Below are 13,193 nucleotides of genomic sequence, written 5' to 3'. Positions count from 1 at the left end.
CCACTGCACTCCAGTCTGAGCAACGGAGTGAGACTCCAACTCAAAAAAAAAAAAAAAAAAAATGCCAGGAGAGGATTTGCTCCTACCACATGTTCACTTGTCTCCACCTCAGAAAGACAGAACCCCTAAAGAAAGGGCTCTGACCGGGCATGGTGGCTCAAGCCTGTAATCCCAGCACTTTGGGAGGCGGAAGCAAGAGGATTGCCTAAGCTCAGGGGTTTGAGACCAGCCTGGGCAACTTGGTAAGACCTCCTCTCTACAATAAATCAAAAAACAAGCCGGGTGTGGTAGTGCACACCTGTAGTTCCAGCTAGTTGGAAAACTGAGGTGGAAGGATCGCCTGAGTCCAGCAGGTAGAGGCTGCGGTGGCTGTGAGCATGCCACTGCACTACAGCCTGGGCAGCGGAGTGAGACTCCAACTCAAAAGAAAAAGAAAATACCACATGCCTGTGGTTCCAGCTACTTGGAAGGCTGAGGTAGAAGGATCGCCTGAGCCCAGCAGGTCAAGGCTGCAGTGGCCATGAGTGTGCCACTTCACTCTAGCCTGGGTGACAGGGTGAGACTCTGACTCAAAAAAAAAAAAAGAAAAGAAAAGAAAGGGCTCTGTGTGGGGAACAGAGAGACCAAGCAGCTTATCCAAGGTCACTATAGCAGTTTGGAGTCAGACCATCTTCTGAAGGAAGGTAGACATGTCAGTAGTGATAGGACTCAGGCAACATCCACTGACTCCAAGTGGGGAGAGAAAGCTGGAGACGAAATGAGAAACTGCACCACCCTGACCCCCAGGATGCTGTTGGGCTGGAGGAATCTGGGCAGGAGCTAGTCAGCCAAGGTGACTGGGATGCTGGGGCTGAAGAACCCATTGCCTTCCAGGGTGAGATTAGGATCTGCCTCTGTGGGCGGCAGGCTCAGCTGCAGTTCTACCAGAAAGTGGGGTGTGGGTTTCACGGTCTTTGAGTGTCCCAGGGAACTGGCTGGCTCACTTGGCTCTCCCCCAACCCCATGGGTAGAACCTAGTTCCTGTCATCCACAGAAAGGGCTTCTGGGGGCTTTTCCCAACTCCCTTCCTAGAGACAAGACAGATGGTTTTCTCCCAAGATAAGCAAGCACACCCAAGAGGGTGTTTCATCTGGCTAAGATCACACAGCAAATGGGATCAGTTACTGGATAAAGCTGTGTGACTTCACACAGCACCCACTTCCCTTTGCTGCATGCCCCAGGACCCTCCAGCCTCTTCCTGGGGTTGGGGGGGCTCTAGGTCCCAGGGTGGGGGTGGGGGGACCGAAGCTTATGTGTGAGAAGGGCCCCCTGCAACACCTGCACCCTGGTGGACACAGACCTCATCTCCTACGCGGGCAGAGGGCAGGACTGGAGTCCCCGGTAATTCAGAACACAGCTCCACCTGTCCCCATCATCGACCCAACTGTCCTGCCTGGGGATGCAGTGAGGATGACATTCAAACAAGTTTGTATTTGCTGAGCCGCCATCAGATCGAGAGGGGGCAAGGTGGCCAGAGTGGTCTGACCAGGAATGGAAAACATTGATCGGCCAGAGGTCCAGAAGGGAGAGGAGGAGGGGGTGGAGCTATCTCCGGGATTCGAGAAGCATCCAAACCTGAATCCAGGGCTGCCCCATTCCCCGGCAGGTCTGGGGGCTGAACTCTCCCTAACCCCTACAGCGTTTGGAGGGTCTTCTACGGCTTCAGGGGCCAGGCTAGAGAAGGGGAAATGAGGGACATGCCCTGCTCCCCCACTCCTCTCAGCCTTCCCTCCCTGCCAGCTCTAGCCGGCCCCCAGCCCCACCCTGCGTCTCGTCTTCCTGGCTTAATTATTTTTCCTGGGAGCCATGTAATCCCTATTTTATGGGGCTGAGGAGTGAAGAGGTCTAACAGCTTTTTTTTTTTTTTTTTTTTCCAGTTGTTGTTCTTAGCCAGTTGCATCACTCCCGAGTTTACATTTGATCTCAGAGAGAAAGCATCTGTAAGGATGGGACGGGCCCCAGACAGTGAGGCAGGCCCTATGGGGTGACCTGGGCAGGGCCCTTAGCTAAGGGACGGATTTGGAGCCTGGGCCCTGTAGCTGCCTCCTTGTGTGATCTAGGGCTAGGCCCTTTCTTCTTCTCTGGACCTCAGTTTCCTAATCTGTAAAATGGGTTGGACCAGTTGGTACCTAGATTCCTTCCAACTCTGACAGTTCCTCGCTGACCCACCTAAGGAATTAGTTGAAAGGTCTCCTGCTCCCTCCATCTCTCACTCCCCATTTGAGGGTCATTTTCTGGGCAAGAACAGAGTAGACCCTGGGGAGCAGCACTCATGCCCAAGGCAGCTGCTGTGGGCGTCCCGTCACCCCATGAGTCAGGGATGTGGGACTGGGGAAGTGTCCAGCCACTGGACATAATTGTTAGTGCTGACCATCCCTCTTCCAAACAGGAAGTGGCTGAGGTGGGGGCTGCCCTGGCATCCCAAAGTCACAGATTTATGGGGCCATGAAAGGTACCAGTGCCCATTAACCCTGCCCATGGGGAGACATAGACTTGACTCCTGAGGGAAACTGCTGTGGGAGTTGAAGGTGAATCCCCAGCTGACTGGTCTGATGGCTCAGAAATCCCTGGTGACCCCAGGAGCCTTGGGGGCATCTCAACCAACCCCCTGCCCTAGGCCAGCTGCCCCTAAGAAAGGCTGCCACAACTCCTGCCAGCAACTTGGAGTGACGCTGGCATCAGGGCCCGGTTCTGCTGGGCGTGATTCAACTTGGCTGCTCCCTGGGGCAAGGGAGCTGGGAGGAGGGAGTGGCCAGCCCTCATTAGGCAGAAACTTGGGGCTGAAAGGGAGAGGGGCCAGAGGATGAGGGTGAGAGAGCCCCACTGGCCAGAGCGAGTGCCTTACCCACCATCAGCCCCCACTAGGCTCTGGGCTGTCGGAGCCTGGAACAGAGCCTGAGGACGGTGGGCGGGCGGCCCACTGGCACCCTTGCCACCGCCTCTCACCCAACTGAGTCAGCCTAATGGTTTTTACAACCCTCCCTGGGCACAATTACCGCACTGGTGGCATGACCGGACCTCCTAATGGGTGTTTATTCTGTTGGCACGAGCACCCCCCCGCCTGAGGGCTGGCCTCCCCACCAGGGTACGCCCCCGGGCACACTCATGCGAACACTCACACCCACACACATACAATTGTGGGTACCCACACATATACCCAGAGACACTTTCTCACACACAGCCGTCCTCACGCTCAGAGGGATTCATGGATCCATACCCAGGAGACGCCACTCACACCAGGGAGACACACTTAGGGACACAGGCACATGCTCATACGACATGCCGCCCCCCCATACACCAAGACCCAGATAGACACCACATGCACACACACCCGAACCCTCATCAGCCTCCCCCATCTTTCTTTTCTCCCAAGTTTGCCCCAGAGGAGATGAGGCAGTCCTAGGAGAGATGCATTCTGTAGCTCACCCTGAATTATCTGTGGAGAGCTGGCCCAGAAGACCTCGGAGTAGGGAGTTCCACTTCCAGAGGGGTCCAAGCACAGGCCTGAAGACCAGCAGAGAGTGGTCCAACTTCAGATGGTGGGCATGTGCGGGCCAGCAAGCCCCCGGAGTGTCCATCAGCCCTCCCTCCTGAATCACCTCAATGATCCTCTAAGGGTCGGGCAGGGATGGGGGAAGGACCGAGGCAGATTTTAGATGGAAATAAATTGTGGGCAAGGTTCCTGCTCACTCTTATCCCACCACCAAAGGATATCATGGGCTGGCTATGGAGGAGGTTGACAAGCCCCAGAGTGGGTGGCAGGCAGCTCTGTGCCCAGAGGGGCCAGAGGAGTGTTCTGAAACTCAAACCTGAGCCGGCTCTGGCTGCCTGACCCCAGCCTGAATCCTCGCCTTGCTCTGCACTGACAGACGGCGCCTGATGGCTGGAAGAATTCTGTCCGCCACAACCTATCCCTCAACAAGTGCTTTGAGAAGGTGGAGAACAAATCTGGAAGTTCCTCTCGCAAGGGCTGCCTGTGGGCCCTCAATCCGGCCAAGATCGACAAGATGCAGGAAGAGCTGCAGAAGTGGAAGAGGAAAGATCCCATCGCTGTGCGCAAAAGCATGGCCAAGCCAGGTGAGACTGGCCGTGCCACGAGAGGGAGGGTCCAGGGTACCCATGAGCCAGAAAGACAGAGAGAACTGGAGTGAGGAAAGGGCTTGGGTGAGTTCTGGGTTGGGGTGGCTGGGGAGGAGGGAGATCTCATGATGTTCTTTCTCCCTTGGGCCTTTCAGAAGAGCTGGACAGCCTCATCGGAGACAAGAGGGAGAAGCTGGGCTCCCCGCTGCTGGGCTGTCCGCCCCCTGGGCTGGCAAGCTCGGGTCCCATCCGGCCCCTGGCACCCCCAACTGGGCTCTCCCAGTCGCTGCACTCACTCCACCCAGCTTCGGGCCCCATTCATGGCAAGAACCCCCTGCAGGACCTACTTGGGGGGCACACGCCCCCCAGCTATGGGCAGACATACCCGCACCTCTCACCTGGCCTGGCCCCTCCTGGACCCCCGCAACCGTTGTTCCCGCAACCCGATGGGCACCTTGAGCTGCGGGCCCAGCCGGGTACCCCCCAGGACTCGCCTTTGCCTGCCCACACCCCACCCAGCCATAGCGCCAAGCTGCTGGCCGAGCCCTCCCCAGCCAGGACTGTGCATGACACCCTACTGCCAGACGGAGACCTTGGCACTGATCTGGACGCCATCAACCCCTCTCTCACCGACTTTGACTTCCAGGGTGAGCTGAGGGTAGCAAAGGGGAGAGGGGGCAGGACTGGAGAGGTGACAGTGTGACCCATCCTCTCTAAGTCTCCAGGCTGCAGCCTGAGAGTTGCTGGGTTTCTGGTTAACTGAAGGAGAGGTCCCGATCCAGCAGGAGACATCTAGTTTCCCACTTACTCCCTACCATTCAGAGCATGGGGCAAAGAGGAATGAATGTTCTTGCCCCTGTCCCCCGCCTCCTGGTGACCCCAAACATATTCCAACTGACCGCATCTCAAACCACTCTCAGTTCTGGGTAGGCTGGAAAAGGCTTGATGTTCTATTCCATACCTGATTGTTAGTGACTGACAGTCTGAATATCCCAGAAGCATTTGCATCTTATCAGAGCTCATCTTTTTTTTTTTTTTTTTTTTTTTTTTTTGAGTTGGGGTCTCACTCTGTTGCCCAGGCTGGAGTGCAATGGCACACTCATGGCCATCCCAGCGTCGACCTGCTGGGCTCTGGCCATCCTTCCACTTCAGCCTTCCAAGTAGCCGGAACTACAGGCGCGCACTACCATGCCCAGCTAATTTTTGATTTCTTGTAGAGATGAGGTCTCGTCAAGTTGCCCCGGTTGGTCTCAAACCCACAGGCTCAGGTAATCCATTCGCCTCAGCTTCCCAAAGTGCTGAGATTGCAAGCTAAGCCAAGGACCCTGGCCAGAGCTCGTCTTTTAAAGCAGGAGAGAGATCCTCCCTCTAGATGAGTAGAAGACTCAGAGCTGAACAAGTCCTGCAGAGATTTGGGGATAGAAGTACATAAAGAGGTTCTATCCATTCCACTCCATCTTGCCTGCTCCCTCTCTGCATGTGGCCACGCCCACATTCCATCTAAATTCCAGTGCACTCCCAGGCTCTGGGACTGACCACAGGAGGTTTGGATGGCAGTGATGACCCAGATCTAGCCCCTCTGCATGCACAGGAGTGGGGGACATCCACAAGCAGGTGGAGCAGCTACCTTCAGAGAGCTCCCAAACTGATGGGGAAGTAGCCCAGGTCTCAGGAAGCTATTAGAAAAGTGTGGCCGGGCGCCATGGCTCACATCTGTAATCTCAGCACTTTGGAAGGGTGAGGTGAGAGGATTGCTTGAGCTCAGGAGGTCAAGACCAGGCTGGGCAACATAGTGAGACCCCGTTTCTACAAAAAATCAAAAAAATTAGTTGGATGTGGTGGCACATGCCTGTAGTTCCAGCTACTCAGGAGGCTGAGGTGGAAAGATTGCCTGAGCCCAGGAGGTTGAGGCTACGATAAGCTGTGATCGTGCCACTGCACTCCAGCACTCCAGCCTGGGCAACAGAGAAAGAAAGAAAGAGAGAGCCGGGCTCAGTGGCTCAGCCTGTAATCCCGTGAGGTGAGTGGATTGCCTGAGCCCGCGGGTTCGAGACCCGCTTGGGCAGCAAGACCTCATCTCTACAATAAATCAAAAAATCAGCCGGGCGTGGTAGCGCATGCCTGTAATTCCGGCTACTCGGAAGGCTGAGGCGGAAGGATTGACGGAGCCCAGCAGGTTGAGGCTGTGGTGGCCAGGAGCGGCCACTGCACTCCAGTCTGGGCGACAGAGTGAGACTCCAACTCAAAAAAAAAAAAGTGCATATAGATCTTCAGCCCAGTCCCGAAGGGAGAAGCAGGGCTCAAAAAACCTCAGAGGAAGCTACAGACACGTGAGATATGATAAAACATTTCCTTGAGACCCTACTGAATATCAGGCATCATGCTAGCTGCTTGACACGTGCTCTCTCATCAGGGTCTAGAGGACAGGAGGGACTAGTAAACCCACTTCACAGGAGCACAGAGGTTTAGTAATTGACTCACAGTCACTGGCTAGAAAGAGATGGGACTGGAGCCCCGGCAGCCAAATCCAGTCCAGGGTTTAGTCCAGCCCTCTTCCTCCAAACTCTGCAGCCCAGATTCCCAGGGCAGGAGCCCCAGGCCCTGGCCTGCCTTGATGCAGGTCACATGGCAGGAGGGGGGTTCAGGTGGCAGCACTGTTCCCCTCCCAGAATCAGGTGTGCTTCCTGGCTCTGCTCCCATCCCTGGATGGAGGAGGCTCAGGTGTGCTTCCTGGTTCTGCTCCCATCCGCAGTGGAGGAGGCCCAGGGAGCCATGCCCATCCTCACTGGGTCCGGCAGAGCACTGTGGGAAGATCCTTGGTCTGGGCTGTAGATGTACCTCCCTTGGGAGCCTGGGCAGGAACCAGGATGAAGAGGTCCTGGGGGTCGCCCCAGGCTAACCCTGGAGTGCACAGCATTTGCATCAACACTTCCAGTAGGCTGTTCTCAAATACTGGCCTTTCCCCAATGCCCCCCTCCCCACCAAAGGGCCACAGAGGTCATCTGGATCTATGGTGTCCAGACTGTGCTACAGGGAAAGAGGAATCTGAGGCTCAGAGAGGTTCCACAGCTTCCTGGGGTCACACAGCTAGTGCCAGGGTCTGTCCCAGTCAGTGTCACCCCAACCCTGCTCGCTACACGTGTGAGAACCTCAGGGAGTGGGGCCGACAGGGCTCCTCTGGTGACCTCCCAGTGACAACTGTTCTTCCTTTCCCAACTCCCCCAACTAGGAAACCTGTGGGAACAGCTGAAGGATGACAGCTTGGCCCTCGATCCCCTGGTACTGGTGACCTCATCACCGACACCATCGTCGATGACGCTGCCTCCACCTCCACCCCACTGCTTTCCCCCTGGGCCTTGTCTGGCAGAGACAGGCAGTACAGCAGGCGACCTGACAGCACCAGGCAGCGGGGGCTCCGGGGCGCTGGGTGACCTGCACCTCACCACCCTGTACTCAGCCTTCATGGAGCTGGAGCCCACACCCCCCTCGGCCCCTGCTGGCCCCTCCGTGTACCTCAGCCCCAGCTCCAAGCCCATGGCCCTGGCATGAGCTATGCCTGCCATCAGCTCCAGCCTTTGCCTAGTCTGGAAGTCCCGGCCGGCCGCCCACATCGGGCTCACCTTAAAGGTCAAGGAAGGAAAACACTACCTGTCCCCTGTGCCACTCAGCCAACGTATTTGTTATCTGGCAGCAGGGGCCACAGAGGACACCACGCGGGATACTGCCCCTCCACATTTCTGCCACGTAGTGGTCCAGCTGGTCACTCGGGGGCCCTGCAGAGCAAGCATCTGGGCAAGAAGAAAACATGCTTTCCCCAGCTCACACTCATCCACACTTCAGCATCTCGCACATACTGTTACTCAGACAGACACCCACACACATACCTTATACCTGGAGGAATCAATGCTACAGCACAGAGAGCCCGACTTCATTTCCGGGGCAGCTGAGAGATGAGGGCTTTGCTTACCACAAGCTCAGGGCCCCTGTGCCGGGCCAAAGATTTCCCCCCACCCCAGACCCCCATTCTGACATCCATGTGCTCTGCAGATCTGGCCCCCTCCAGTCATGTTCTTTCCCAGAAGCCCCCTGTATTTATTCTCCCACCTTCATCCCAGCAGCCCAGCAAGAAGAAGTTAGAGAGCTCCTCTTCAAGTTGTCTGTGGACACCACGCCCCAGGGGCCGCTACTTAGCAGCACCTGCTCTGCCAGGCTCTGCCCATCCTCATACACACTCTGTCCAGCCTCCGCCAGGGTGACACACAGGAGGGGCGACACCTGCCGAGGACCAAACTGAGCCCAGTTCCGACACAGTGTTTGGAAAAGCCCTTGCCCTTGGAAACTTGAAAATGTCCTCTTCTCCCAGTCCCGGGTGAAGGAAGGGCCCCCTCCAGGTCACCACAGTCTCACTCCTCTAGAAAGAAAAATTCATATAGTTTAGGTCCCAGCTTCCAACATTAACAATGTTGACTTAACGGTTCGATGTATGCTTTTTTGACTTTACGATGGTATGAGAGCGATACACATTCAGTACGTTCCTTAACTCAGGAGAGGGTTATATCCGATAAAGCTACCATAAATTGAAAATATCGTAAGTCCAGAATGCACTTTGACTTACGGTATTTCAGCTTAGGATAGATTTAGCCACAGGTAGCACCATCATAAGTCGAGGAGCATCTGTAGTTACTTTCAACTGTCTCAGGCAGCCCGGGTGTTCAGGGAGGAGAAGCCCGGCACAGGGTGTCAGGGAAGCACCCATACCCCCACCTCTTTGACTGCTTGGCAGGCCCAGGATATCCAGGAAGCACAGGGGATCCCCCTGGAGCTATAGGGTGTGGCCCAGGAGTCTGCCATGAGCCCAACCCCCACTAGGGGGAGTCTCAGTCTACTCTGGGTCGGTGGTAACAAGCACCTCCAGAGGTTGGCCCCAGGCTCATATGAGGCACAAGCAGATCCCTCCATGGCCTGCCCTTGTCCCCTTGTCCTCGAACAATAAAGCAAGTGCCTTGTGGTCTCACTGCTGAGCCTTCATTTCTGGACCTCCTGTCTCTGGGCAGAAAAGCCAGGCCACTCTGATGGTAGATGCCCTGGGCCTATGTTGTCACAGCCAACCCCACCCCGAACTATGAAGTTTCCCAATCCAAAGAGTAAAGCATCTAGGAGGACTTCCTGGCCAGGCTGGGGAGGCTGAGAAGTAGGTGGGCAGGGCCTTTTCCCAGGGAACCTCCACAAAGATTCAAAGAAGAGGCTGCCCGGCCTAGAAGAAGGGAGAGGATGCCTGCCCCCCACACCCCTTCCTACCGAGAGCTGCCCCCTCCGTCCTTGCACCCTTCAATCTCCTCACACAAGAAAAGGTCACTACCCTGCCTAGTCTGTGCCTTTCTTCCCCGCCATCTGTCCCCGACTGGGAGAGATGCCCAGTAGTTTGGGCCCTGGGTTCCATAGGTGATAAGAATGGAGCACAGCCTGGTGTGGTGTGCACTGCTAGCCCAGGAGGGTGCTCTTTGGAAGGTCAGGGTCTCATTTGCTACCCCTTCAGACTCACCCCCCAGGTACCATCTCCAGGTGGGCGGGTGTCACCAAAGGGGCAGCCTGAGAGGCAGCCCTTCAGCTCTGTCTCAAGAGGAGGGGGCAGATGTGGGAACCAAAAGCACCTACTTGAATCCCAGGTCATAGAGTCGCCACAGGTGGGGCCTCTGCTTAGAAGATCCTTCTGGGGGCCAGGCCTGGGGGCCAGCTAACACCTACCTCTGAGAGGATAGCTCTGCAAAAGACCCCACAATAGAACCCCACCGTACCTCAGCATGCTCCCCGCCAGAGAGGGTCTAAGGCTGGGTACAGGGCTGGAGGGTCTAAGGCTGGGTACAGGGCTGGAGGGCTAGGGCATGGGGGAAGGTATGGCTGGCTGGTGCACCCAGGAGGAAGGTCCACTGCCCCAGCCTGGCCCTGGCTGTCTAGGGAGGAGGCAAAGGCTCTCTGTCAAACCTGCAAGTGATGTTGCACCCCAGTTCTGTCCAGCCCTGGTCCTTGATGTTCAGGTCCCCAAGGACAGGACAAATATTTCCTGGGAGAACTTTACTGGAACCCACTTGCTTACTTCAGACCTTGGGACCATGGGAGCTCAGACAAATCTACCCTGTGCCCCCAGCCTAGGCAATGAGCAAAAGACATCTCCTTCAGGAAGCTGTCGGTCAAACCTCTGTCCCATGGGCCCACTCAGCACAGTTGTGCGTCAACCGGTCCCCCAGTGCAATGAAAACAGGTAGGAAGCAGACAGGACTTGGGTCTAGTTGTGTGCTGGCCTGTTGGTTTGCTTGTTTGTAACCAGACTTGGCCCTCAGACCTTTTAAACTGGGCCTCGTCTCCACCCTGAGATGAGCCTCACCTTTTTGCTCATTTGCTGCCCTCTGCTGGCCACCCCACAACAGGCATTTAGCCATCAGTAGAAGAGCAGCAATCTGTGGATGGATGCAGGGTCTCCAAGTCCCCTATTTTTTTCTTTCTTTCTTCTTCTTTTTTTTTGAGTTGAAGTCTCACTCTGTTGCCCCGGCTGGAGTGCAGTGACACACTCACAGTCACTACAGCCTTGACTTGCTGGGTTCAGGCGATCCTTCTGCCAAGTAGTTGGAACTGCAGGCACACACCACCACGCCCGGCTAATTTTTTTGATTTATTGTAGAGATGAGGTCTTGCCAAGTTGCCCTGGCTGGTCTTGAACCCACGGGCTCAGGCAATCTTCTCACCTCAGCCTCCTAGATAGCTGAGATTATAGGCGTGAGACACTGTGCCTGGCCTCTTTTGTTTTTTGAGTCAGAGTCTTACTCTGTCGCCCAGGCTGGGGTCCAGTGGCATGCTCACTGCCACCGCAGCCTCAACCTGATGGGCTCTGTTGATCCTTCTGCCTCAGCCTTCCAAGTAGCTGGAACCACAGGTGCGTGCAACCACACCCAGCTAATTGTTTGATTTATTGTAGTGCTGGGATTATAGGTATGAGTCACTGCACACAGTTCCAAGACCCCTATTTAGGAAGAATTAACCATTTTATTCAGGGATTCAGAATGTGAGGATTCCAAAATGGGTTAGAATTCCCAGGTCCAGGAACTTAAATGAAAGAACAATTACATCTTCATTTTCACTTATTTTTTCCTGAAATTCAACATTTCCCTCCATTAGGAATGTCAACAGCAAATCACAATAGGTTTTTTGGGTTTTTTTTTTAGTTGGAGTCTCACTCTGTCACCCAGACTGGAGTACAGTGGCACGCTCCCGGCCACCGCAGCCTCAACCTGCTGGGCTCTGGCGATCCTTCCACCTCAGCCTTCCAGGTAGCTGGAATTACAGGTGCGCTACCACGCTCAGCTAATTTTTTATTTATTGTAGAGATGAGGTCTTGCCAAGTTGCCCAGGTGGGTCTCGAACCCGCGGGCTCAGGCAATTCACTCACCTCAGCCTCCCAAAGTGCTGGGATTACAGGCTGAGCCTCCAAGCCCAGCTAAATCACAATAGTTTTAGCAATACCTGTGACTTTGTCATTAAAAATCACAGGCTGGGCCAGGCGCAGTGGCTCAGGCCTGTAATCCCATCACTTTGAGGTGGAGGTAAGAGGATTGCCTGAGCTCAGGGGTTGGAGACCAGTCTGAGTAACATGGCGAGACCTCATCTCTACAATAAATAAAAAAATTAGCCGGGCATGGTGACACATGCCTGTGGTTCCAGCTGCTTGGAAAACTGAGGCAGAAGGATCACCTGAGCCCAGCAGGTCGAGGCTGTGGTGACTGTGAGAGTGCCAAAGCACTCCAGCCTGGGCGACAGAGTGTGACTCTTACTAACAACAACAAAAAAAAAATCACGGGCTGTTGTAATGGTTCACATTTGTAATCTCAACACTTTAGGAGGTCGAAGCCAGAGGATCTCTTGAACCCAGGAGTTTGAGACAAGCCTGGGCAACACGAGACCTCATCTCTGAAAAAATAAAAATGTAGCTAGGCATGGAGGCATGGCCTGTAGTCCCAGCTATTCAGAAAGCTGAGGCGGGAGGATCACTTGAATCCAGGAGTTTAAGGATGCAGTGAGCTATGACTGCACCTCTACACTCCAGCCTGGACAACAGAGCAAGACCCTGTCTCAAAAGGAAAGAAAAAAGAAAGAAATCACAGCTATTTTCACATTATATTATAGGTATTACAGAATATATAAATATACAAATCAGGTATGGTGGCTCATGCCTGTAGTCCTAGCACTTTGGGAGGCCAAGGTGAGAGGATTGCTTGAACTCAGGAGTTCGAGACCAACCTGGGCAACATAGCAAGAGCTCATCTTTTATAAATATACAAACATACCCATGTGTCACTTAACAAGGGCATATGTTCTGAGGAATTGTTCTTAGGCAATTTCATTATTGTGTAAACATCATGTAATACACTTACACAAACCTAGATGGTATAGCCTACTCCACACCTAGGCTGTAGGGTATAGACTATTGCTTCTAGGCTACAAGCCTGTACAGTATGCTACTGTACTGAATACTGAAGGCATTTGTAACACAAAGTTAAGTATTTGTGTATAAAAACATATAAAAGGTACAGTAAAGATAAAGTATTATAACTTTGTAGAAATACCATCATATATGCAGTTCATTGTTGGCAGAAACATTGTTACATAGTGCATGACTGTATGTATACACACACATCTATACAGCCATTCCTTAGTATCTGTGGGAGATTGGTTCTGGTACCTTCCACAAATTCCAAAATCCACAGATGCTCAACTTCCTGATACGAAATGGTTTAGTGATTACATATAACCTATGCACATCCTCCCACATACTTTAAATCATCTCTAGATTACTTTTAATAATAGTTAGTACAATGTAAAGGCTGTGTAAATGATCGCTGCACTGTATTTTATTTATTTATTTGTGTGTGTTTGTTTATTTACTTTTGAGTTGGAGTCTCACTCTTTTTTTTTTTTTTTTTTTAGTTGGAGTCTCACTCTGTTGCCCAGACTGGAGTGCAGTGGCCACTCCCGGCCACTGCAGCCTTGCCTGCTGGGCTCCAGCGATCCTTCCGCGTCAGCCT

General features: G+C 53.9%; 1 protein-coding gene across 2 annotated transcripts in view; it reads left to right on the top strand.

Annotated features, from left to right (window-relative positions):
* Positions 1-8,389, top strand: part of FOXN1 (forkhead box N1) — a 32,578-nt gene extending 24,189 nt beyond the window's left edge. The window contains exons 6-8 of one of the 2 annotated variants that reach the window (XM_008066708.1): positions 3,909-4,116; positions 4,275-4,766; positions 7,349-8,389. In XM_008066708.1, the coding sequence (XP_008064899.1) occupies positions 3,909-4,116; positions 4,275-4,766; positions 7,349-7,668 (1,020 nt within the window). In that variant the 3' untranslated portion in view covers positions 7,669-8,389. The remainder of the gene's footprint in view (positions 1-3,908; positions 4,117-4,274; positions 4,767-7,348) is intronic. The other variant, XM_008066709.2, reaches the window with a different exon arrangement.
* Positions 8,390-13,193: the final 4,804 nt, after the last annotated feature.

Source organism: Carlito syrichta, unplaced genomic scaffold (assembly GCF_000164805.1).
Source record: "Carlito syrichta isolate Samal-C Ts95f unplaced genomic scaffold, Tarsius_syrichta-2.0.1 Scaffold309091, whole genome shotgun sequence".
Lineage (NCBI taxonomy): Eukaryota > Metazoa > Chordata > Mammalia > Primates > Tarsiidae > Carlito > Carlito syrichta.
Note: the sequence above shows the minus strand (reverse complement) of the source record. Positions and strands in the feature narration are given on the sequence as shown.